The sequence below is a fragment of the Chlorocebus sabaeus genome, chromosome 15, assembly GCF_047675955.1.
Source record: "Chlorocebus sabaeus isolate Y175 chromosome 15, mChlSab1.0.hap1, whole genome shotgun sequence".
Taxonomy (NCBI): Eukaryota; Metazoa; Chordata; class Mammalia; order Primates; family Cercopithecidae; genus Chlorocebus; species Chlorocebus sabaeus.
The window spans coordinates 78,882,866-78,909,523 of record NC_132918.1 but is presented as its reverse complement, the minus strand read 5'-3'; the positions used below and the strand labels follow the sequence as shown (position 1 = coordinate 78,909,523).

General features: G+C 35.6%; 1 protein-coding gene across 47 annotated transcripts in view; it reads left to right on the top strand.

The window, feature by feature from the left end:
- The window catches only part of CLASP2 (cytoplasmic linker associated protein 2), a 215,689-nt gene that overhangs the window by 71,108 nt on the left and 117,923 nt on the right, over positions 1–26,658 (top strand). For 24 of the 47 annotated variants that reach the window (XM_038002994.2, XM_038002988.2, XM_038002990.2 and 21 more), the window contains 5 exons: positions 3,772–3,851; positions 8,299–8,391; positions 15,430–15,575; positions 18,013–18,148; positions 25,631–25,701. In XM_038002994.2, coding sequence (XP_037858922.1) covers positions 3,772–3,851; positions 8,299–8,391; positions 15,430–15,575; positions 18,013–18,148; positions 25,631–25,701 — 526 coding nt within the window. Of the gene's footprint in view, positions 1–3,768; positions 3,852–8,298; positions 8,392–15,429; positions 15,576–18,012; positions 18,149–25,630; positions 25,702–26,658 lie in introns of all 47 variants that reach the window. The other 23 variants (XM_038002993.2, XM_073023695.1, XM_038002985.2 and 20 more) reach the window with 1 other exon arrangement.

The window sequence follows — 26,658 nt, the reverse complement described above, 5'->3', positions numbered from 1 at the left end:
TGAATATGTTGGAGAATTATGTTATAGTTTTTTCCTTCTTGGTAGGTGTTTTTTTAATTTTAGGGAGTTACTTTTATCAGCAGAAAATATTTCTGTTCTTTTGTTTTCTTATTGAAGAACAATATAGATATCAGATTATTTATTTTGTTTATGATGATATATTGGATTTTCATAGACCTCAAGAAACAAGTGGATTCCTTGAGGCCAGGAAAAAAAGGTTTGCTTAGTTTTTAAGTTTAAGAGTGCCCTCTTCTGTTGCTATAGTGAAATGCACCTTCTTTACTACATAATTTGTTGGGGGCTTTCTACTTCTGATTCTGTGATTACCATCTTATTTGAATAGAGCCCTTATCTTTTGTTTCTTCCTTTTCTTTATACACCAAGATTCAAAAGGATACCTCCCGCTTCTAATTGCTATTTACCTCTTGTCCTAGAGAGAACCTTAGTTGGTATCTACGTTATACAACTACCAGGATTCTTTTCTACACAGTTTCCTCTGATTTTTTTCAATAAGGGCTCTGTAACATTGCTTGTCTTGGATGTTTATATTTTCCTCATTTACTTGAAATAAAATTTGAAGTGTTATTTGTCTCTTATTTGTATTAAAAGCAAGGGATATGGGTAATTTTATTTGCTCTCTGTGGGTTTTGGAATATTTGTTTGTATATTTGATTTGAGTTTGGATGCCTACCATTTTCCTAAGGGAAGTAGAATGTCTACTGTAAGTTTTAATACTGGACAAGGAAAAACTTAAAAAAAAAACCGAATAATCCATTGTCTCTGCATTTTGAATTTTGGGACATTATTATTGAATAGTTTCTACCTTCCCCTTTGATCTGAATCACTTCTTTTTCATATATCAGAATTTCTTACATTTGTGGGTCTGTTTTAGAACTTTCCATCTTATTTATTTGGTTAGTTCATCTATCCCTGCACTAAAACTTTGTAAGTCTTGATGTCTGGCGGCGCAAGTAGCCCCTCTTTTCTTCTGCGGGAGTGTTTGGCCCGTTGCTCTTCCAAACAGATTTTAGAATCAGCTTGACAAGTTCCACAAGAAACCTTTTTGGAAACTTGATTATTATTGCAATACCTAGGGAAGACTGGACACTTCATGATACCATTCCTTCCTGTTCATGAGCTTGGAATATCTCTCCATTTATTTCATTTGTAATTTATTTTTCTTTTTTGAGACAGAGTCTTGCTCTGTCACCCAGGCTGGAGTGCAGTGGCGCGATCTCAGCTCACATTCACTGCAACCTCTGTCTCCCAGGTTCAAGCGATTCTCGTGCCTGAGATTACAGGCACACACCACCACTCCTGGCTGTTTTTTTCTTTATTTTTTATTTTATATTTTTAGTAGAGACATGGTTTCTTCATATTGCCAAGGCTGGTCCCAAACTCCTGAGCTCAGGCAATCCGCCTGGCTCAGCCTCCCAAACTCCTGGGATTACAGGTGTGAGCCACGGCACCTGGCTCTCCATTTATTTCAGTATTTTAATATTACATTAAAAATTATTATTTTCCCAAATTTTTTCACTCTTTAAAATTTCTAACTTCGTTGCTAGTACTTAGCATTGAAATTGATTTTTGTATATTGGTTTTATTTCCAGCTACCTTAGAAAGTTGAATTTTGAATGATTTTACTATATATATGTGTGTATATGTATAGACAACTAAAATTATGTATATTTATTGTGTGCCACATGTTTTGAAATACATATCCATTGTAGAATGGCTAAATTGAACAGTTAATTTATACATTATCTCACTTCAGTTTTTGAAGCCTAAAATATTACTGTGTGGCCCTTTATAGATAAAGTTTGCCACTCCCTGATACCATCATACCATTTTAAATAGTAATGATGGTTTTGTTATATTCATTTTCAGCGCATCTAATTTTTTCCACTTGTCCAAAAAATTACTTTTGCTAGGTACACAATTTAGATAATATTTTGCCAATATTTTCTTCTTTCAAAACTTGCAAGATATTATTAGTATATTCTCCCTGGCTTCCACTATTGCACTTGAGAAATCTGTTGTTCAAATTGTTGTTCCTTTCTAGGTGATCTCTTCTTTCTCTGATTACTGTCTCTGTCTTTGGAGTTGTGCAGTTACACCGCCAAATTCTAGGTTTGGATTTCTTTTTATTTATCCTGCTTGGATTATGTTGCACATCCTGAATTTATAAAGATTCTTGTTTCATTAATCTGGAAATTTCACAGCTGTTATCTCTTGTTAAATATCTTTCCGACGCCCCAATAGACGTATGTTAATTAGATATTCTCATGCTGTCCTTTTTATCTCTTTATGTCTTTCCATTTCCTTTTTCTCTTTGCCACATTTTGGGTAATGTATTCAGGTGTATCTTCCAGCTGTCTAATTTGTTCCTAAATATGTTTAATTTTTTAAAAAATTTCAGCTGTTGTATTACTCAGTTCAAGCTGTTTCATCCTCCTACCCCCAAGTTCATCTGTTTATTCCTAATGGCCTCTTGTTGATTGTCATCTTTGAGTCCATCCTTGATTTCTTTAAACATATACACATCTGTAATATGTACTGGACAATTCTAATATCGACAGTTCTCAAATCTATTTATCTGTTGCCTGTGACTCTTGCCTTCTTGTGTATTTGATCTTTGATTGTGAACTCATTGCTTGAACTTAGTTGGTGGGAGTCCTTTGGACCTACCAGAAACAACTTTCTTCCAGAGAAGATTTATTCCTGCTTGACACTGGGGAATCATCAGTCAGAACTGCCTTAGCCTCTCTTGTCTCAACTCAAGAATTGTAGGGTACTCTGCCCGCCTTATTGGTTGGGGACTTTGTTTTTGGATAGGATGAGCTGCAAAGTCACATTGTAAAAGGAGCCTGCATTCAGGAGTGAGAACTCAGGGACTCCACAGATCTGGGACTCAGACCTCTAAGGAGAGGGTGGAAGCTAGTTGGTGCTGTGTGATGGCACAGTGAGCTGATTCAGTGAGTGTTAGAAAACTGCAAACTGGAGTCAGGTGCTGCTCCTGGAATGAGTGGTCTACCAGAGTTGTTAGGATTCTACTGCAAAGAATGGAAAGCAGTCAGGAAGAAACAGGTCCCCTCCTTTAACTTCCAGTCTCTCTCCAACACCCCCGTTGCCAGAGTTTAAGAGGAGAGGAAACCATTAAAATCAACAGAAAAATTGGTTTAATGAATACTAGGTTCAGCATCTCAAAGCAGAGTATATATAGGAGAGTAGGTTTAGAGCTGAAAGAATAGCTTAATTATTGGCTCTTCAATAACTACTGCCTACTAAGTTTACTTTTTTATTGTCAATGTGCAATAACGGAAGATTTGTTTGTGTAATTAAGTTTAATTTCAACTCTCATTTCTTTCATGAATGCTTTTCTGACCGTAGTAGCATACACAGATTTTCTGCACCACTCTATCAATTACTGACATTTAGTGTCATTTTAAGTTGCTATTCAACTTTTAAAACGTTTATCCTTATGTTTATGTGTGTTTGCGAGTGCATTGAATAGGGAGGTGGGTTTCAGGGCTGTATTCTTACAGTTCGAATATTACAACCAGCCTAGGCTAGCACCTTATACTTAATCGGCATTACAAAGTACCTTGACCTTTCTGAAAGTTGGAGATTTTTTAAATGCTTTCTTATAAAATGGAATATCCCTCAAAATTATACTTTTGTTGATATCAAAAGTTTTATTTTTCATGTTGTCATTAATGTTAAGATGCTTAAAAATGAATCTTAGGAAATTAATTTCCTTTTAATTAGCAGGTGCTTCTAAGGAAGGAGGTGCTGGAGCAGTTGATGAAGATGATTTTATAAAAGCTTTTACAGATGTCCCTTCTGTTCAGGTAAGCCTCCTGAGTAGCTGAAATTACAGGTGCCCCGCCACCACATCCAGCTAATATTTTGTATTTTTAGTAGAGACAGGGTTTCACTATGTTGGTCAGGCTGGTCTCCAACTCCTCACCTTGGCCTCCCAAAGTGCTGGGCTTACAGGCGTGAGCCACCACACCAGCCTGCAATGAATATTTTTGTACATATGTCCTTGATTATTTGTAGGTAGGAGTTTCTTTAGGGTATAAACACAGGATTAGAATTGCATGGTTATAGTCTTTAAGTTTACTTAGATGTTACCCTGTAGGGTTGTTGTACCAGTTCAGACTCCTATGAGAAAGGTATGATAGTTCTAATTTCATCACATCCTTGCCAATACTTGTTGTTGTAACTCAGAATATTTTTACCAGTATGATGGGTGTGAATACTCTTTAGCATGTCTATTTGAAAATATTCTCACATTGCTTTACTTGCGAACTACCTTCTATTGCCTTGCCTGTATTACCTTTTTAGCTCTCTGAAAAGAAAATTGTCCTTAAGGTATTTAAGATCTTAAAAAGTTAGAAGAAAGCTTTAAAAAGTTTTCTGGTTTGACTGTATTTTATCCCTTTATTGAGACATATGTTTTTTTCTTATTTTAAGATATTTTTTAAATAATAGGGAAAACATATCACTTCCTCCTTTTGTGTTTTACAGCCTTTCATATAAGGGGAAGATTAGTGTTATAGGAACAATCAGTAAAACTTAGTTGAACTTGAATATTTTTATTGTTCAGTATGTTCTTGTCAGACTGGTAACATCATGGTATGGGCAGCCAAGGGCTACTCAACTATATGGAGGGGAAAAGGCTATTTTACAATTACTCATTGCTTTCTTCCAGCTGGGCCTCTCTGCCACCCTCACCACCCTGTAAATGTTCCACACCTTCCATTGTTCCCTTGGAAACATCTTTTTCATAAGCAGCAACTCCCCTAAGCTTTAACCCCATTTTTAAAGGGTCCATTCAATGTTCTTTCCTTGATTAGAATCTGATTTTTTTTTTTTACCCTCTTTAAAGATAAAGCTGTTTATTATTCTTGGCTCTCATACTCTTAGTAATTGATAATGAGTTTATTGTGCTTTCACTCCTCATTATTACTTTGTGACCATTATTCCTATACCCATCTATATGAGGTTCATACTCCCTGGCCAGCCTTCTTATTATTGGCATGTACTGATCTTGACAACATTCCAGTGCTGCCTAGGTTTGAATCCCAGCTCTACCACATTAGCTATGTAACCATAGGTACATTACTTAACCCTCTGTACTTCAGTTTCCTCATCTTAAAATGGGAATTATTAGTACTTATGCCGAGGGTTATTGTGAGGCTAGCTATGACAGTACAGATGAAGTGTAAGAAGTGTATGTTAGCTCTTATTATTTTCCTAAATTTTCACACATTCTTGATGAATTCAATTTCTAGACCTCCTCCTCACTTTCACCATAGCTACCCAGTTCATAGTCACACATTGGATTTTGATATCATCTGTGTGTTACTGTTATGTTTCCAAAGTTGTTAATTGAAGTATCTCATTACTGACCAGGATTCCCTTGCTTTTTTAAGTTCTAACACCTACTTCTGCATGATTTCAAGGATCTTCAGTCCATTGTCTTTTCTACTCACTCTCAATTAATCATCCATCACTTTATACTTCTCATCTATGCTTTGATTTCCTTCTTAGCTTTGATACCATGGTTTCTTGTGGTAGGACTGTACATAATATACTAAAATCCCTTGCTTTTCTGTTTTTTTTTTTCATAGCAAAGTATTAAACAGTGATTTTTTTAAAAATATGGATTTTACAGACCTACAACTGTGGATATTCCCAACTTTTTATTTTCTCTATGTCCTGAAACCGTGCTGCTAGAGAAAGTCACATGTTAGGGCTCATGATTTTTAGTGGAATTCACATAAAATGAGCCCTCAGCAATCTGATACCCTTACTATGTTTCTGTGATCAGTTATTTCTCTGCTTAATATAGCTATCAGACATGTTTCTTTCCTTTCTATCCATCAGCCTGTCTCTGTCCTCCTCTCTTCTCTCAGCCCCTTACTTTAGTAAATAAGCAGTCACCATCAAATGGGAGCATGATCTTTCTGTTAACATTCTTCTCTACTGTACATTCCTTCTGTCCTGTTGCTCCAGGAACATGGTCCTTCTTCAAAGGCCAGCACCTCCACCAGTGCTCCAAAGCCTAGTATTTTCTGCTTCCTTAATACATTTACACAATCAGTAATCTCATGTGGGTTCAAGCTCTTTCTGTTTATCTCTTAACGTGGCTGGGTTCTTCAATTAAAAAAACAAAAGTCTCACTGGACTCCGTATCTTCCAGACACTATTTTTTATTTTGACCCTCACAGTCAGCTTTTCCAAAAGAGTTGTCTGTACTTGGTATTTCTATAACTTGTTACTCACTTCATCCCACTTCTTTCTAGCTTATTCTTACGTTGAAACAGGTCTTGAGTAAATCACTGATCATCGTTGAGGCACCAGAATCAACCCATTTGGAATTTTTTTTTCTTGTTCTTTTATCAGTATTTAGCACTGTTGACTATAGCCACTGTTTTGGTGTTTAATTTTAGGTGCTTGTGATGTAATGTTCTTCCATTTTATTTCCTCTACATCTTTGTCCACTTAATAATCTCTGTCTCTTTTATAAGCACATCCTTCTCTACTTGGCTGTTGAATATTGGAATTTCTTAAGGGTTAGTTCTGGGCCCTGTCTTCTCATTCTCTGTTTTCTTACTGAGTCACCTCCTTCAAACCGCTGGCTTCAGTTCCTACATTTTATCTAGGTAATGCCCAGATTTTAACCTCCAAGCCAGATCTCTCCTGAGTTCCAAAATGATTTGTCCACTGTGATTGTTTACCTGACGCCCTCTTTCAGATGTCTCAGACACCTCAAACTTATCCTGTTTGAAACTGAAATAATGGTCTTCCAGTATTCTCTGTGTGTAAACCATTACTTAATCAGTTACAAAAGTTAGAAACCTAGGAATCATTCTACTGCAACAGATACCTTAGTGGGTTTTCAAGCTTCTTTTGCTTGTATACCTGCTAAAAGAATGTTTAAAGAAGTACATTTTTGAGTTGACTCTCTTCTTCCTTACTGGGGGAAGGGGAACCTTGCATTGTGTTCCAGGGGAATACATCATAAGATTAGGGGTGGTAGAACATTCTGGAAAATGGCACAGGGGTATTGTGAATAGAAGGTGAGAGGCAGGAAAGAGCTAGCTCAGAAGTTTCTTTAACCACATAACAGAATGTTACCTGGTCACCATCTACCTCGTCCCAGCCTTGTCTCATGCCTTGCTCTCCTTTGCGTTTGCAAGCACTCTCTTTCTCTCTCTCTTGCTCTTACTCTCTGTTAAGCAAAAGGTGAATTTAATAGCGTTGAAAGTGAAAGATGTAAGGCAATTTGATGAAGAGACTCAGTTGGTATCACCAGGAGTCTATTTCTCATTTCTAATTCCTCTGCATTGTCTCCTCCCATAGTCAACAATGTGGTTATAGCTGTTCCATCCTCACACCTGGGTCACTGATTCTTCTCCCAGTTCCCTTTATACTTTTTATTCCCTACTCTGGCCTTCTTTCATTTACGTTGTCACAGAGTCCTTGCACATGATATTAACTCTCTAGGGAAAGCAAATCTCTCCACTTTGCCTAATGATATCCTACACATTATTTAGCTCTCAGCTCAATCTTGACTTTCCTCATAGATCATACCCCTCTTATGTATAAACTTTCCTTTTCTTTTGTGGGACTTCCTATTTGTAGTTTCATATTTGATTGATTTTTAAAATCTCCCTGAGTAGATTGTACTCTCCATAAAGCAAAGACCATGTCTATTTTGGCTAACCATAGTCCTCCCCATTGCCTGGCATAGTACCTTTGTGTTATGTGAATATTTTTTAAATGAATGAAAGAATAATGGTGAATAGCAGTTTGACAAAGGATTGGCTCCAGAGGGAACAAAACATGTAGCTATCCTGACTATAGTTTATCATGACAGAAGAGAGAAAATGAAAACTAACTTAAAACATGTCCTTTTGGTAATATTGTGTAATATGTATATGAATGCAATAAGATAGGTTATACACTTGAAGTCATTTTGAGAAATTAAACTTTTATTTATTCTTAGATATTTGACATCTTGTTTTTAAAATTACAAAGCATTTTAAGAGCATATTTGAAGTTATTTATGAGGGAAGAAATAGCAAAAATGGTAACAAGTAAGGAAGAAAAAGCGTTTTGTGTTATTGTTGTCTATAATGTATTTCTATTCTCCATTAGAAATGGTGCTAGAATGAGAAATAAACTTAGTAGGTGAAAGATTATTTTAAACATCAGGGCATAATTTTGATATTGTTCATGGCAAGAAACACTGTTATAATTCTGAATCTTTTTTTTTTTTTTAAGATTTATTCTAGTCGAGAACTCGAAGAAACATTAAATAAAATCAGGGAAATTTTGTCAGATGACAAACATGACTGGGATCAGCGTGCCAATGCAGTAAGTTTTTGTCTTTAATTTTATCTTCTTTCTTTATTGATGTTCCTTTTAAAAAACATGGAAATTCAGTAGTAGTACTATATGGTATTCACTTATAAAATAGAGTCTGGTAGGTAACATTTCTTTCTGAAGAATATATTGATAAAATACTCATTTTCTGGTTTAGGATCGATTTTTATTTTGATTTGGCTTATCAGATGGTGCCTACACATTTGGTAGCCTCACCACATGTGCTGTTTTTGACTGATCAGCGCAATGTGAGATTCACAGGGCTTTGGCCTTTCTGTGGACTTATACAGTTGCTTATTAGCACTATCCTCAAGTCATGTAAGGTTTACCAGCAAAGCAGTTCACTTTACCTGCATGCTCAGTGTTTTCATAGCACTTTACCTGCATGCTCAGTGTTTTTATAGCATCAATATAAATTCACAACAGGATATGCATTTATCTGGCTTTTTTTCTTCCCATGTGAATGTAATGAATATTTCTCCTGTGATTTCATTTATAAAGGTCAGATACCCTTGAGTGAAGAATATTTTATTTAGCCTAAATTCCTTAAGGAAAATATTTGATAAAATTTAAAATAATATTTGTATTGACAATAAGCAATATGTTGTTTAAATTTGTGAACTTATTGTTTACATAACCAGATTACATGTACCAAATGAGTACCTCAGAGTTTTCAAGAAGCCAGAGAAAAGGGCTGCATTTGAAGACTGTTCTGCTCTGAGAGGCCCCAACCTGGCTGATCATGAAAATCCCCATTTTGATTAATTAAATCAAATGCAGGGTCTTTGGACAAATGTGCTCCACTGTGCTCCAGCCTGGGCAACAGAGTGAAACCCTGTCTCTTAAAAAAAATTAAAAAACACACTTTTCATTTTAGAGTATATCCTTTTCTGTGTTACATGTATTTAAACATATATGACAAGGTACACACAATTTTCCCCTACTCTCTTTGTAAAAAAAAAAAAAAGAGAGAGATCATACTTGATACATTACTTAGTAACTTGCTTCTTTTTTTTTTTTTCTTAACAAATCGTGCTCATTCAGTACACCTGGTATAGATGTCAGGCACATAATAGTTGCTCAGATATTTATTGAGTGCACATCAATATGTACATATATTCCTTAGTTTAATATGTATACATGTAATTTGTGTATGTGTGTTATGTCATAGGAATCTGATCTTTTGTTTCTTTTATACTTTAAGTTCTAGTGTACATGTGCACAACATACAGGTTTGTTATATATGTATACATGTGCCATGTTGGTGTGCTGCACCCATTAACTCATCATTTACATTAGGTATATCTCCTAATGCTATCCCTCCCTCATCTCCCCACCCCACAACATGTAATTTTTAAAATCATTTGCCATTTGATGGATTTTCAGTTTTTTTTTATTGTTTTGCTATTTTAGCAGTGTTATAGTAAACATCCTTACATACATTTGTAACAATGGTGCTTTTATTTTTGTAGGTTAGATTTTAAAATGTGGATTGTTGGGTAAAGAGTTTCTGCAATTTTATTTTAGTAGATGCTGCCAAAATATTTTGAACAAAGGTGTTAGTCACATATAATCTTACAGTGTTTGAGAGCATCTGTTTTCTTTTCAAATTTAAAAAATTTTTGCCATTGTATTGGGGAGAAATGTGACTTTGTGAATTTATCCCTAATAACTTTTAACATATTTAAATATATTTATTTTGCCCAATTTAATCACAGGTTACAATAGTCCCCCCTTATCTATGGTTTCAGTTTCCATGGCTTTAGTTACTCATGGTCGACCATGGCCAGGAAATAAGAAGATGCTTTGATAGACCTACATTCACATAATGTTTATTACAATGTATTATTATAGTTTTTCCATATTATTGTCATTAATCTCTTACTGTGTCTAATTTATAAATTAAACTTTATCATAGGTAAATATGGGAAAAAAAAGGTATATAGGGTTCAGTACTATCTGAGGTTTTAGGCATCCACTGGGGGTCTTGGTACATATCCCTTGCAGGTAAGGGGAAACTACTGTATTTGTCTTTTTCTTATTTTATTGTCATTCTTTGTGTGTCATCTTATGTACGTTGCAGGTAATTTTATCCTACCGTATTGTGATGTTTATTTTGTTTTTAGTTATAATTTAGACACTTGAAAATTCTCCTCTGTTTATGATAGTTTTCCCTTCCTCATATGCCCAAGATTGTATAACATTCTTTTGATTTTTTTTCTAATGTCCATAGCAGGGTTTTTTTACATTTACATCTTTATGCATCTGATTTAACTTTAAAGACTTATTTTATTTTATTTTATTGTTATGTTATGTTGTTATGTTATGTTATGTTATGTTATGTTTTATGTTATGTTATGTTATGTTATTTGAAACAGAGTCTCGCTCTGTCGCCCAGGCTGGAGTGCAATGGCCGGATCTCAGCTCACTGCAAGCTCCGCCTCCTGGGTTTACGCCATTCTCCTGCCTCAGCCTCCCGAGTAGCTGGGTCTACAGGCGCCTGCCACCACACCCGGCTAGTTTTTTGTATTTTCTTAGTAGAGACGGGGTTTCACCGTGTTAGCCAGGATGATCTCGATCTCCTGACCTCGTGATCCGCCCGTCTCGGCCTCCCAAAGTGCTGGGATTACAGGCTTGAGCCACCGCGCCTGGCCTAAAGACATTTTAAAATTTAGAAAACCTCTGAGTTAAATGTGAAATTATATACAATATTGGTGTGATAAGTAGACTTTTAGCTTCTGAGTTTGTATGAGCACAGATGTGCATGTGTGTTGTATCTCTTTTGATCAATGTAACTTTATTATGTATGTATGGTTTTCATGTAGATGGCATTTGTCAATCAAATACTGTAAAAGTAATGCCTTTTCTTGTCTAGTTGCTCTGGCTAGGCTTTCTAGTACTCTTGAATAAAAGTGTTGAAAGTGGGCATCCTTGTCTTATTCCAGACCTGAGAGGAAAGGCTTTCTGTTTTTCACTATTCAGTATGATATTGGCTATGGGTTTGTTTTACATACCATGCTGAGGTATATTCCTTCTATATTCAGTTTTTTGAGAGTTTTTATTATGATGCAATGTTGAATTTTATTGAATACTTCTTCAGCATCTGTAAAAAGGGTCATGTGGTTTTTGTCCTTCATTCTGTTGATCTGATGTGTCACATTTATTAATTCATGTGTATTAAACCATCCTTGAATCCTGGGATTTATCCCACTTGATCATGATGAATGATCTTTTAAATGTGTTGTTGAATTTATGGTTTAATAGTATTTTGTTGAGGATTTTTGCATCTATGTTCATCAGAAATACTGGCCTGTAGTTTTCTTTGTTTGTTTTGTCTTTGGTTTTGGTATCAGGATGATACTGGCCTCGTAGAATGAGTTTGGAAGTATTTCCTCCTCCTTGATTTTTTTTAAAATAGTTTGAGTACAATTGGCATTAGTTCGACTTTAAATGTTTGATAGAATTCAACAGTGAAATAGTCAAGTCTTGGGCTTTTCTTTATTGAGAGACTTTTAATTACTACTACTATCTTGTTACTTGTTATTGGACTTTTCAGGTTTTGGATTTCTTCATCGTTCAATCTTGGTAGGTTTTTTGTGTCTAGAAAGGTGTCCATTTCTTCTAAAGAAATAAAGGGCATCCAAATTGGAAAGGAAGAAGTCAAATTATCCTTGTTTGCAGATGATATGATCTTATATTTAGAAAAACCTAAAAACACCACCAAAAAAAAATTCAGTAAAGTTGCAGGATACAAAATCAACATACAAAAATCAGTAGCATTTCTATATGCCAACAATAAACAACTTGAAAAAGAAACTGAGAATGTAACCCCATTTACAATAGCTACAAATGTAACCCCATTTACAGTAGCTACAACTAAAATATCTAGAAATAAACTTTACCAAAGAAAAGATCTCTCCAATGAAAACTATAAAAACATCGATGAAAGAAATTAAAGAGGACACAAAAAACAAAGATATATTCCATGTTCATATTGATTGGAAGAACCAGTGTTGTCAGAAAGTCCACACTCCCCAAAGCGTGTGCAGATACAGTGCAATTTCTATCAAAATACCGATGACATTCTTCATAAAAATAGAGAAAACAGTACTAAAATTCATATGGAACTACAAAAGATCAACAATAGTGAGTGAAGGCAATCCTAAGCAAAAAGAACAAAGCTGGAGGCATCCCTCCTGACTTCAAATAATAATTACAAAGCTGTAGTAACTCAAATAGCATGGTACTGGCTCAAGTGACCCACCCACTTTAGCCTCCCAAAGTGCTGAGATTACAGGTGTGAGCTACCACATGCGGGGAGAACAGTATGGAAGTTTCTTAAAAAATAATAAAAGTAAAAAAGAGATAGACCAGTGGAACAGAATAGAGAACCCAGAAATAAATCCTTGCATTTATACTCAACTCATTTTCAGCAGAGGTGCCAAGAACATACAACAGAGAAAGGACAGTTCAATAAATGGTATTGGGAAAACTGGATATCCACATTGCAGAAGAATGAAACTAGACCCCTATGTCCCACTATACATAAATCACATCAAAATTGATTAAAGACTTAAATCTAAGACCTCAAACTATCAAACTACTACAAGAAAACGTTGGAGAAACACTTTCTAGGACGTTGGTCTGGGCAAAGATTTCTTGAGTAAGACCTCAAAAGCATAGGCAACCAAAGCAAAAATGGACAAATGAGATCACATCAAGCTAAAAAGTTCCTGTACAACAATGGAAACAGTCAACAAAATGAAGAGACAACCCACAGAATGGGAGAAGATATTTGCAAACTACCCATCTGATAAGGGAGTAATAACCAGAATATATAAGTCACTCAAAAAATTCTATAGGAAAAATAAGTAATCTGATTTAAAAGTGGGCAAAAGATCTAAGTAGACATTTCTCAAAAGAGGAGATACAAATGGACAACAAGTATGTGGGAAAATGCTCAACATGACTAGTTATCAGACAGATACAAATTAAAACTTCAGTGAGGTATTATCTCACCCCTGTTAAAATGTCTTTTATTTAAAAGACAGGCAGTAACAGGCAAAAAACAAGAATGCTGGCAAGGATGTGGAGAAAGAGGAACAGTTGTACATTGCTGATAGAAATACAAATTTTAGTTTAGTTTAGTTTCGTTCTTTATTTTAGCTTAGTTTATTTAGTTTAGGTATTGTATTGTATTGTATTGTATTGTAGTTTGGGACTGAGTTTCGCTCTGTTTCCCAAGCTGGAATACAGTGGCGCAATCACGGCTCACTACAGTCTTGACCTCCGGGGCTTAAGCAGTCCTCCCACCTCAGCCATCCAAGTACCTGGGACTATAGGCACGTGCCACCATGCCCAGCTAACTTTTATCTCCCTATGTTGCCCAGGCAGGTCTCAAACTCCTGGGCTCAAGTCACCTACCCTCCTTGGCTTCCCAAAGTGCTGAGATTACAGGTGTGAGCCACCACGTGCAGGGAGAACAGTATGGAAGTTTCTTAAAAAATAATAAAAATAAAAATAAAACCACAATATGATCTAGCAATCCCACCTGGGTATATATCCAAAAGAAAAGAAATCAATATATTGAGAAGATATCTGCACTTTCATGTTTATTGCAGCACTATTCACAAAAATCCAAGAGATGGAATATACCTAAATGTCCATCGGTGAATAATGGATAAAGAAAATGTGGTACATACACACATTGGAATATTATTCTACCATAAAAAGTATGAAATCCTGTGGTTTACAACAACGTGGATGGAACTGGAGGACGTTATGTTTAGTGAAACAAGCCAGTAACAGAAAGAAAAAGATTGCATGTTCTCACTAATATGTGAGACCTAAAAAAATTGAACCTGAGATAGAGAGTGGAATAATGGTTACCATAGACTGAGAAAGGTAGTTGGGGGTTGAGCAGGGAAATAAAGAGGAAATAGTTGAAGGGTACAAAAATACAGTTAGTGCAAGGATAAGATCCAGTGTTAGCACAATAGGGTGACTGTAGTTAACAATAATTTATTGTATATTTCAAAATAACTAAAAGAGTAGAATTGGAATGTTTCTAACAGAAAGAACTGATTGACGTTTGAGGTGACGGATACCCCAGTTACCCTGATTTGATTGTTACACATTGTGTGCTTTTATCAAAATACCACATGTACTTCATAAAAATGTACAACTATTATGTATTCATAATAATTAAAAATTTAAGAAATTAAAAATTCAACAGCAGGCCAGATGTAGTGGCTCACTCCTGCTGGGAGGCCAAGGCGGGTGGATCCATTGAGGCCAGGAGTTTGAGACCAGCCTGGCCAACACAGTGAAACCCCATCTCTACTAAAAATACAAAAATTATTCAGGCACGGTGGCATGTATCTGTAATCCCAGCTACTGGGGAGGCTGAGGCACGAAAACCACTTAAACCCTAGAGGTGCAAGTTGCAGTGGGCTGCAGTGGCACCACTGCACTCCAGCCTGGGCAACAGAACAAGACTGTCTCAGAAAAAAAAAATGTTCCGCAGCAAAAAAAAGTAATGCTGAAAGTTTCCAAATTTGGCACTTTTAAAAATAGACTCACTTCGTAGATAGTGATGGTAATGGTCACACAACATTGTGAATGCACTTAATGCCACTGAATTGTATACTTTAAAATGGTTAAAATAGTGAATTTTGTTCATGTGTATTTTACCACAAGTAAAAGAAAGACTCCCTATTATCACACTGGGGATTAAGCTAAAAGACACATGAATAAATAAATTAAATGGATTCCCTGAAAACTTTACAATTTATGTACTTATAGATTACATTTCTCTGTTGTGCTAATAACTAAATCTATAATACTATTTTTCAGACAGCTTTTTATTGGCATATTTATTTATAAGATACTTTTTTAATGCTACTAAATATTTAATGCTACTAAAATGTCTGAAAGTTTTTGTTTGAATAATGTAGTTTAGGTAGCTTTTTTTTTTTTTTTTTTTGCACTTCCACCTTTTTTGTCAATAATGAAAATTCTTTATTTCAGCTGAAGAAAATCCGATCACTGCTTGTTGCTGGAGCTGCACAGTATGATTGCTTTTTTCAACATTTACGCTTGTTGGATGGAGCACTTAAACTTTCAGCTAAGGATCTTAGATCCCAGGTGGTTAGAGAAGCTTGTATTACTGTAGCGTAAGTATATTCCTTTTATGATAAATATTTTTTATGAATGAATTTAGTACTCACTGATTCAGTGCTCATTAAATCAAGCAGTAGCAAGATAGCCAAAAAAGTAGGTGATCCAATAATCATTTTTGTTATACATAAGGAGTCAATCTGTATGATTAAAAAAAAATTCCTTAACAGCTCTTTATACCAACATTTTAAGGTTGGTATAAAGATATTTAAAATATCTAAAGCCTACTGGTGGATTTTTTATCATTAATTCTTCAAGTATAAGATGAAAATGAATGGGTATGGAAACTGGCTGTATTCACTTTTCTCACTTCTAATTTGGATATTAAATACTCAATTTCTGATATTTTAGCAGTTATTCTGGCATTGCAACATGCATCATTAACTTAGCAAAATCTGAACTTTAAGTTTGTAGTCTTCCACAATACAAGGATGGTAGAACTTAAATTCTATTTATTACTATTTTTGACCTAAGCAGTGTTGTTGCATATGCATTCCTTTGAAGATAGGGAACACAAAAGTGCCTACTAGCAATATGTCTAATCAGGATTGTATTATATATTCTAGTCAGAAATGAAGAAAGAAAAGGCAATATAAGGATTGCAAGAAAAGGAACAGAACTGCCATTATTAACAGACGATATAACTATCCATGCAGAAAACTGCAAGAGAATCTACAGATAAATTATTATAATAAAGGGACTTTGGCAAAGTTGCAAGATACAAGTCCCAGTATACCAAAATGGCCCAATATATCCAACTAGCAAAGAAAACCCAAATTAATACAAAAATCCATAAAATGTAACCATGAAAAATATACTTAAAACATGACTAGCTCTCTTGCAGAAAACTGGGCAATATATGTGAAACATCTGTTTCCAGATAACAGACAGCAGACAGGGTAGGAATGGGATTCTGAAAAGATGCAAGTGATGTTGAACAGTATGAGTTTTGACCTGGAGGCACTCTGGGGAAGGAAGGGGGAACCTAAGCAGAGCAAGGCAATCTCACTGAGGTGAGGAAACAGACTAGAGTTTCAGAGGCTGAAGTGGTCAAAATTGGCAGTGCGGAATACTGGAGAGAAGATGGGGAGATTCTCACACACACACACACACACACACACACACACACACACACACAGAGCTACAGAGATCATAATATGGGAATCCATGAGTCAAGATGTATACTTCCCTGTCCATGTGAAAGGTACAACTCTCTGAGGAAGGAAGGGAACTAATGCCTGGGAGCTATAAGGTAAACCATTCCCAGAGCTCACATAGGGATAGGAGAGGTTTAAGATCTGAACAGTCAGAATGGAAAAACCTTGGTGAACACCCAAGGCAGTTAGTAGAAACCCCAGAAAGGCCATTGTATAGGAATAGTACTAAACCAGTTCTAAAGTAAGGCATATCTAGACTCTGCCTCTCCCAACAAGCTTATAAAGATCAAGCTGATTCTCAAGTACATTACCTGTCTACCAAAGTAAAACTCATGCTCTTTAAAGGAAGACAACATCTAAACATATCCACACCTCCCTGCTTTTCATTTGAGGATCCTTTTTGCCTGTGAGTTCAGACATTAGGAAACTAATACTATAACCGCATAGGTCTATGTACATAAATGTACATAGGTCTAAATCTGAGCTCCTGGAATCAAGAACCTGAATTATTGGAGCTAACTCTCTCCCAACCATGTATTTTCAGTAAGATATAAATATATAAAAATTAACCAGTATTGCAAAATTGTTGGCACTTTGAGTGGTTACCATATCCCTCCTAAGTGTTTTAACTAAAATCATGCAATTAAAGGCTGATTTAGTTGTTTAACTACACAACTGGAAAGAGAAGTCAGATGTCCTAAAGATCACCCAATAAGATATGGTAGAGTTGTATTTTTGACTGCAGATTTGGAAATCCTACTCCAAAGAAGTAAGGGAGTATCTATGACTAAAAAAGGGGTGATACTATTAATAGAAATAAGGAACATCTTGAGGAGCATTGATTTGAGTAAGATTTTGAACTTGTTTGTAAAAATATGCTGAATTTAAGATTGATAATGGATCATCAAAATGGAAGTATCTCCTGGATCAAGACCAAAGGTCAGAACCATCAGAGCTGATTATTTCACCTGATGTGTCCTTAGAGTTAATAATTAAATTCTGAAATCAAATGGCTTCTCCAAGTGCTATTGCAAAGAGATGAGGAAAATGCCAGATTTCAACTTTGGACTTGCCAGTTAAACAATGGGGAAAAGAAGGAAATATGTAGTATCTAGGTTTCCCTATCTTTCTTCCGTTTTTCTGCCATTCTGCCATTATAACTGATTAAAATACAAATTCCTAGGTTAATTCAGTAAAAGAGTATTTTAAAATTATATGGTTCTATCTATATTTAATGTTAAACTATTAAAAAAATACTTTTTGTCTTCCTTTGTAGCCACCTTTCAACAGTTTTGGGAAACAAGTTTGATCATGGCGCTGAAGCCATTGTACCTACACTTTTTAATCTTGTCCCCAATAGTGCAAAAGTCATGGCAACTTCTGGATGTGCAGCAATCAGATTTATCATTCGGGTAGGTTTGCTCTCTCCTTTTCCACTGCTGCCTCCTCCGCCTCCCTGGCTTTTTCTTTCTTCTTCCTCCCCCTTTTTCTCTCCTTTCCCCACCCCACCCCCCTCTCTCAGTGTACCTAAATAAGTCACTGAGTTTCTTTTTGAACCCCAAAGGCAAATCATTTTTTAATTATTTTTCTGATAGTAAAAGCCATAGATGGTCATTATAGAACTAGAGGATTGCAAAGTACACATGTTTGTATATGGAATATAATACATACATACATGTACATATGAGTACATATACGTATCTACAGTTATGTGTTACAGAAAATAATAAAAGACAAATTTTTAATATAGTTATGTGCCATCTGACAAAGTTTCAGTCAGTGATGGGCTGCATATGCAACAGTGGTCCCATAAGATTATAATATTGTATTTTTACTGTATCTTTACTACTTTACTACTGTTGGATATGTTCAGGTACACAATACTTAGTATTGTGTTACTCTATCCTAGAGTATTCAGTACAGTAATATTCAGTACAGTATTCAGTACAGTAATTCAGCTACAGATTTGTAGCCTAGGAGCAATAGGCTATAACATACAGCCTAGGTGTGGAGTAGGCTATACCATGTAGGTTTATGCAGGTACACTCTATGATATTCATACTATGATGAAATCACCTAATGGATTTCTCCGAATGTATCCCAATCTTTAAGTGATGTATGACTGTATTTCTCTTCACTCATATCTTGAGGAAGTCCAAAAGAACAGAGTTGAAAAAACAAATCTCTCCCCTTGAATTCTATTCCTTTGTTACTAATCACTCTAGCAGTTTAATGTGTACTTTTCCAAACTTCTATTCTGTGCCTTTACAAATGTATTTGCTACACATATAGAACATGTAAGTATATATAATATATTCTTTGACTTATTTATTTATTTATTTATTTATTTATTTATTTATTTATTTAGAGATAGAGTCTCACTCCGTCACCCAGGCAGGAGTGCAGTGGCACGATCTCGGCTCACTGCAACCTCTGCCTCCCAGGTTCCCGAAATTTTCCCACCTCAGCCTCCTGAGTAGTTGGGACTACAGGCACCCACCCCCATGCCCGGCTAATTTTTTTGTATTTTTGGTAGAAACAAGGTTTCACCATGTTGGCCCAGGCTGGTCTCAAACCCCTGGCCTCAAGTGATCCGCCTGCCTCAGCCTCCCAAAGTGTTGGGATTACAGGCGTGAGCCATCATGCCCAGCCTATCTTCTTTTTAAACTTCATATACTTGGGTAGCGTCCCTTATCCATATATGTAATTCTTTTTAATGTCTAAATTAGTCTTCTGTTAAGGATATATCATCAAATTATCCTTACCAGGCCGGGCACGGCAGTTCACGCCTGTAATTCCAGCACTTTGGAAGGCCGAGGCAGGCAGATCACCTGAGGCTGGCAATTCGAGACCAGCCTGACCATTACGGAGAAACCCCATCTCTACAAAAAATACAAAATTAGCCAGACGTGGTGGCGCCTGCCTGTAATCCCAGCTACTCGGGAGACTGAGGCAGGAGAATCGCTTGAACCTGGGAGGCAGAGATTGTTGTGAGCTGAGATCGTGCCATTGCACTCCAGCCTGGGCAACAAGAGTGAAACGCCATCTCAAAAAAAAAAATTAATTAAATAATCATAATAATAATTATCCTCACCATTCTTATTCCTGCAGTCTTCTTCCTGGAGTCCTTTTTCTCCATTCCTTTGCCAATATTGTCTTTTATCAGTATCTTTAGGGTTTTATAATTTAATAACCATTATTTCATATTATACTTTGCATCCCTAGTATTAGGGCTGTTAGCTATTTTTTTCCTTCTATAATTCTATGGATTGCCAGTTTATACTCTGTGCATTTTTTCTCACTTATTTCTAAGACCTTTTTATATATCATAAGGATATTAATTCTGTGTTGTATATGTTGTGGTATTTTCTACAGTCTGACATTTCTTCAAATATTATATAAGCTCTTTTGTTACATATCAGGATTTTAAATGTGTATGTATTGAGACTTGTTCATTTTGTGGGTTTTATTATAGTTAAGACAGCTTTCCCAGTTTCACAGTTACATAAAAATGTTCAGTCGTTTAGAACTTCTGTAATTTTTTTCTTAGGTTTAGATCTAACTGGATTTAATTTTTGTGTGATTTGTAGATTTCTAACTTGATATTTCCCCCAATACAAAACCAATTGACCCAGTAGCATGTGGTGAATTACAATGTAGCTTTTTCTTGAAATGGTGTTTTGTGTAATAAATTTTCATAAGTACGTAAGTCTGTTTCTTAAATGTATTTTCAGTTTCTTTAATCAGTTTGTCCTTTCTTGTAAAAAAAAATTAAGTTTATTCATAATATTACTTTCCCAGGAAGTGTTCTTTTTCACCATTTTCATATTTTAAATTAGAAAATGGTCCGTTTTTCCCATTTCAGGCTTTTTTTTTTTTTTTTTTTTTTTTTTAAAGATTGTAGACAACCTTAATCCAGAACCTTTGTAACAATGTCAGAAAGTATAGAGGCTGGGCACGGTGGCATATGCCTGTAATCCTAGCACTTTGGGAGGCTGAGGCAGGCGGATCACAAGGTCAGGAGTTCAAGACCAGCCAGGCCAATATGGCGAAACACCATCTTTACTAAAAATACAAAAAAGTTAGCCAGGCGTGGTGGTGCATGCCTATAATCCCAGCTACTCCGGAGGCTGAGGCAGGAGGATTGCTTGAACCTGGGAGGTGGAGGTTGCAGTGAGCCAAGATTGTGCCACTGCACTCCAGCCTGGGCGACAGAGCGAGACTCTGTCTCAAAAAAAAAACAAAGGAAGTATAGTAGGAATTATTGAAATGTTTGTTTTATCCCTTAATTGGGTGGGATCATATTTAACTTCAATTAAATATGATTTTTAATGGGTTTCTGTGGATATAGTATAGTAGATTATGGAAATTTCCTGCTGTTCACATTTTGCTAAATTTTGATCAGGAGTAGATGTTGAATTTTATCAGATAGCCCTTTAGTATCTTTAGAAATGATTATCTTTGTTTTTTCATTTATTCATTATACATTCAAGAACTAAATTCTGCTCGGCCATTGTACATTAAGATACTGCTAGATTTGGTTGGCTAATGTTTAGTAAGATTTTGGTATTCATTTAAATGAATAAGTATTTTGTGAATTTTTTTCCTGTTTTGCATATTTTGTTAATATATTCTGCTATTAGGGTTTAATGGTCTTTAAGATTATATAATAATATTTCCAATGTTTTAGACTCTGGGCATCTTGAATCTTTATTGTGAAATGTTGGTGATCCTCTCACCTCAGCTCCCAAGAAGCTGGGATTACAAGTGTGAGCTACTGCACCTAGCTGACTTTTTCTTATTAGAATGTTATGTATTCTTTTATATATACTTGACAGAGGCATTATTTGGGGTTCTTTATAAACGTCTATTTATAGTTTCATTGGTTGTAGTGAGATTATTTAATTTTTCTAATTCTTTAGTTTCTTTTTTTTTTTCCAACTTTTGGCTCATTTTATTTTTTTAGATTTTTGTGGTATATCTTTAGACAATTTGCATTGCTTTTTCTTTATTATTAGGCTTTGGGTTTTCTTCTGAGTTTGGCTTTGGCAGCATCTCAATTTAAATTTACCACATTTTATTTATGTTTTCAATCATTTGTAATTTCCATTTCAACTTCTTTGAATTCCATAATAATGTTTTCATTTTCAGATGGTGCTTTTGTTCTTACTGTCATTATTTTTGAATTTCATGACATTCTGATCAGGGACTTTGGTTGTATGATTTATTCTTTGGTGAATACCTTGAAATTTTATTTGTATTCCGTCATCAGTTTATATAGGTAGGCTGTTAGCATTTACAAATGTGGAATTCTTTGGCATAGAATCGAGTACTTTGTTCATCACTAAATCTAGCTTATGTTTTATTTATATTATTCAAGTTCTTTATGGTCTCATTTTTTAAAAAATCTACTTTATCTGGCAAATTCTGATTCTAATTTTGTCAGTTTCATTTTTCTAACTGTTCTTGATATATGTACTTTATGTATGGTCAAGGTTTTTTACTATTATCTTGAAATCGTATTTTTTTCTTACGTTCTATTTTCTGTTCACTGTGCTGCTTTTCTTTCCTTTTTTTGTTTTTTGTAATTTAGAAGTTCCTTATTGTCAAGAATAAAACCTTTGTTATGCTCGTCTCTGCCTTTTAAAAAGTATGCATTTTATTTCATTCATGCCATTTTTTCCCTTACCCATTAAATTAAATTTAACAAAGAGATTTTCATTTTCAGCAACTGTAATTAACTGTAGTTTTTTACTGCTTTTATTTCTGACCCACTTATTGTTATACTCTCGCTTCCCTTTTTTTAATTGATTCTGGGTCATTCTTGTTTGGCTTTAGTGTTTTCTCACTTTTCATATATGTTTTTTATCTTTGTATATTTTGATTTGTCTTTTCCTTGCCAATTTAGAATATGGGGACTAAAAATTTGACCGTTGAACTTCAGGTTCACTTTCCTTTTCTTTCACAAATTTTGTTGTTGTTGTTATGGAGTCTCGCTCTGTCACTCAGGGGAATTCAGTGGCGCCATCTCCACTCACTGCAACCTCTCCCAGATCAAGCTATTCTTCTGCCTCAGCCTCCCAAGTAGCTGGCTTTTCAGGCACCTACCATCACGCCTGGCTAATTTTTGTATTTTTAGTAGAGGAGAGGTTTCACTATGTTGGTCAGGCTGGTCTCAAACTCCTGACCTCATGGCTCACGCCTGTGATCCCAGCACTTTGGGAAAGCGAGGCGATCCGCCTGCCTTGGCCTTCCAAAGTGTTGGGATCACAGGCATGAGCCACCATGCCCAGCCCATTTTCTTAACTTTTTATTATTGCCTCTAAAAATGAGAATGTTTGATTATTTTATAGCAAAACAACCACCACCACGACCAAACAACCTTTAGGAAGTTTTATAAGGCAGTCCCTTTGTGTGAAGAGTTTCCCCACAGCAGGTCTAGGAGTTGATCGTCTTTCATTAATACTATTCTTAATACAGTGGACAAGGATTTTGGACTGAGATTGGTTATCTTAAATTTACGTTAATTTTCATGGATCTTTTCTTTATTTAGTACTTCTGTCTTATTGGCTCAGATCTTTTCCTGCTGTTACTTTTGTTACACAAATTCTGAAATCCTCAATGTCATTTATCATTTTTTGAATAACTTTTTGTCTCTTTGTCTTACAGCTGTATGTATTTTCAGGAAAAATTCCTTTAAATTCTACTTATTTGAAAGTACCCGTTTTGTAATTCTCAGGCTTTACTCTTTATACTTTGTTTTCAAATTGCTCATTTTTCATGTTATTATACTAGCCTATCATCTCACCAATAAAACAATAATTTTTAAATATTACCTCCTGTTTTTGTTTTATTTCCTAAGAGTACTTCCTTAGATTGCTGTATTTAATTTCTAATTCTCTTTTTAATTTTAGAGAGGCTTTTTTTCCTGTTGTCAACTTGTATTAATAAAGTGTAGATTGTTCTTAGTGTTTGATTGAATGCTTCATCTGTAATTGATTTGAGATAAATTTTTACTTTCCTTTGGTACAACTCCCCCTGGATATGATGTAGCAGTAGTTAGGTTAGTTTATCTCTCCATCCTTGCCACTGTCATGGATGTGATTAACCCATCTTTAGGATTTCGGAGAGGTTAGAAGAAAAAGAGAGGAGTGTGGTGGGTAAGACCTCCTTTATAGTTGTTGTAGCTAGGGGATCTCCATGGGTTTTACCTCCACAATAATGTTTAGGAAATGGGCTCTTGTGGATGCTGTAGGGAGCAGGTCCACAGAGTCCTTCCATGCTGAATTGAACAGTTGACTAACAAGCATGTCAACACACTTTCTTGAATTATTCTCATCTTCAACAGCTTCAAGCCTATAGATGGTTTCTCTCTGTAGTGGCTGAAAAAACGTTTTTCCTTTTGTTTTGGTTGAGTTAGCTGTGGCAAACACTGATGTGCCATATACACTTTCCTTCAATGAAAGACTTGTTTCCCCAGTGCTAGGAGAACTGTTAGTAGACAGCCTTCAGCTGCCAGTCTCTTAAAGGATTATTTCAGCTAGAGAGCTGCCTTTCCCAAAGTCTTGCGCCTTCCCAGTATTGCCCATATCCAATAACTGATTGATGTGAAAGTATAAAGGTTTGGCCGTCTTGGACCAATTCAAGAGTATTCTGAGGGACTGTTTCAGTTCTAGAGCTTCATAATGGCTTTGGGCAAAGATAGCCTTGGGCCATGTCACAGTTTGATTTCTTCCTCTGCCCGCTCCACTCCTGCTTCCTTCTCACGTCTACAGGTGGTAATCCCAAGGGCACTTAACAAAAAATTAATATGTAATGGATGTACATATTTTGGGGGTATATGTGATATTTTAATGCATTCATATGTGTAAATGTTCAATTAGGGTAACAGTGAATTAATCACCTTAAATATTTATCTTTATGCTAGGAACATTCTAATTATTCTCTTTCAGCTATTTTGAAGTGTACAATAGATTGTTGTTAACCATGGTCAACCTACTGATCTGTTGAACACTAGATTTTATTTGTTCTAACTGTATACCTATTAATCAGTCCCTTTTCCCTCCCTTCTCCCTGCTATTCTTCCTAGCCTCTGATCATGACTAACCTATTCTCTATCTTCATGAGATCCATTTTTGTTTATCTCCCACATGAGTGAGAACATGTGATATTTGTCTTTCAAGGGCACTTCCTAATACATATCCTGCATGCTAAACTCCATCTCATAGCCTGCTTCCTAGATAACCCAGCCTGTACCATTAGCTCAGAAGGAATACAAGAGATTTAAGGAATTAAATATGTATGCTTGTGTTAATGTCTATTATGAACTTGTTAGTGTTGGCTTCACTGAAGAAGGGTATAAGAATTAATAATAGAAATCAGAAGATTATGTCTTTGTGGAACTTCTACTTGAATTCTAGAGAGAGATGATTCAGCCAGAATGAAGTGAAAGTTCTATTAAGACCACCATTTCAAAGTGGATTCCCAATAGTTAGGGAAATAGATTCACTCGACTACCTGCTTTGATGACGTTGCAATTATGATTTTTTACCAGCAGTAGCCATAGTACTTCAGAAAATGTAGCCAATACATGCCCAGTCTCTCTTAGTGCTCCCTCTCCCCCAAAATTATATTGTCCTAACAGTTCTTTGCAGTTGCACAGTTAACTTTTCTTTGTTAGGTCATATTATATCCACACCTGTCCTTTTGAAACTGTATCATCATGACATTATGTTAATTCAGGAAAACGTTTCAAAACTGGTCTTAATTTCTTTCAAATCTAATACCTGGTCGTTTTGTCCTCTGTAACTAAATACTTGAATGTAAGACAAATAGAAGAAAGGACCACTTGAAGTGTGTAGTATTTTCAACCTTTTCTAAAACATCTTTTTCAGCATACTCATGTACCCAGACTTATACCTTTAATAACAAGCAATTGCACATCAAAATCAGTTCCCGTGAGGAGGTAAGTTTAATTTTTTGTTGTTGTTGTTGTTGTTGTTAGTATAGCGCTGATACTGCATTGTTTAATTATTGGTCTGGTGCAAGAATTGGTCATTAATTTCTTGCCTTCCAGAAAACTATAAAAAAAAATTTTTTTTAAGTCATATCTCATGTAAGGGAAAAGGGATGAAGTGATTATTATAACCACCTACTTTTCTTATTTTATCATATTAAGCTTTGGTTTATTTGTGCTGCCAGTTGCCTTGGTTTTCAGAGAACAAGGAATACAGAGTCAGGTCTGGGCTAGAGTCCTACAACTGCCATTGACTGTTCTACCTTAGGCAATTATTTAACTGCTCTGAGCCTTAGTCCCTGCATAGGTTAGTAGAGCTAATAATGTCAACCCCATAGAACATAAGGATTAAATGAGATACATACTAGTAGAATATAGCCGGTGTTTGGAACAGAGTATATAGCCCTATTAGGTCTTTCAGTTAGTGTCTGCCTCTGTCTCTGGTTTCTACAATTTTTAACGTCACACCTGTCAACCTAAATAACAGAGAGGTTCTCTGAAAGAAAATGATATTAGTGTTTATGCAGGAATGAGCATTGCAGTGGTAATATGCATACAATAGCAAACTATGTGCATATTCAGGGAGATAAAGGAAAACAAAGGTTTTTAAAGGAAAAATGAGGAAGATTACATAATCATTTTGAGGTAGTTATCCCGGGCTACAAGGATCAGTAACAAGGGTGATGCCAACTTGAGGCTGGACAGGCAGTTGCTGGGTAGATGTCCTTGTAGAATTTTTGTTTGTTTGTTTTTTGTAAGGTTGCGATAGCCTTTGTGCAGGTTGTGTTTTTTTGGAGTCTCTTGTGATAGCTCTTATTATCAGTCATTTATTCATGAGAACTCTCCCTTAATGGCCTTCCTCAGCTCTATTTGTCAATTTTGTGTGTGTGTGTGTGTGTGTGTGTG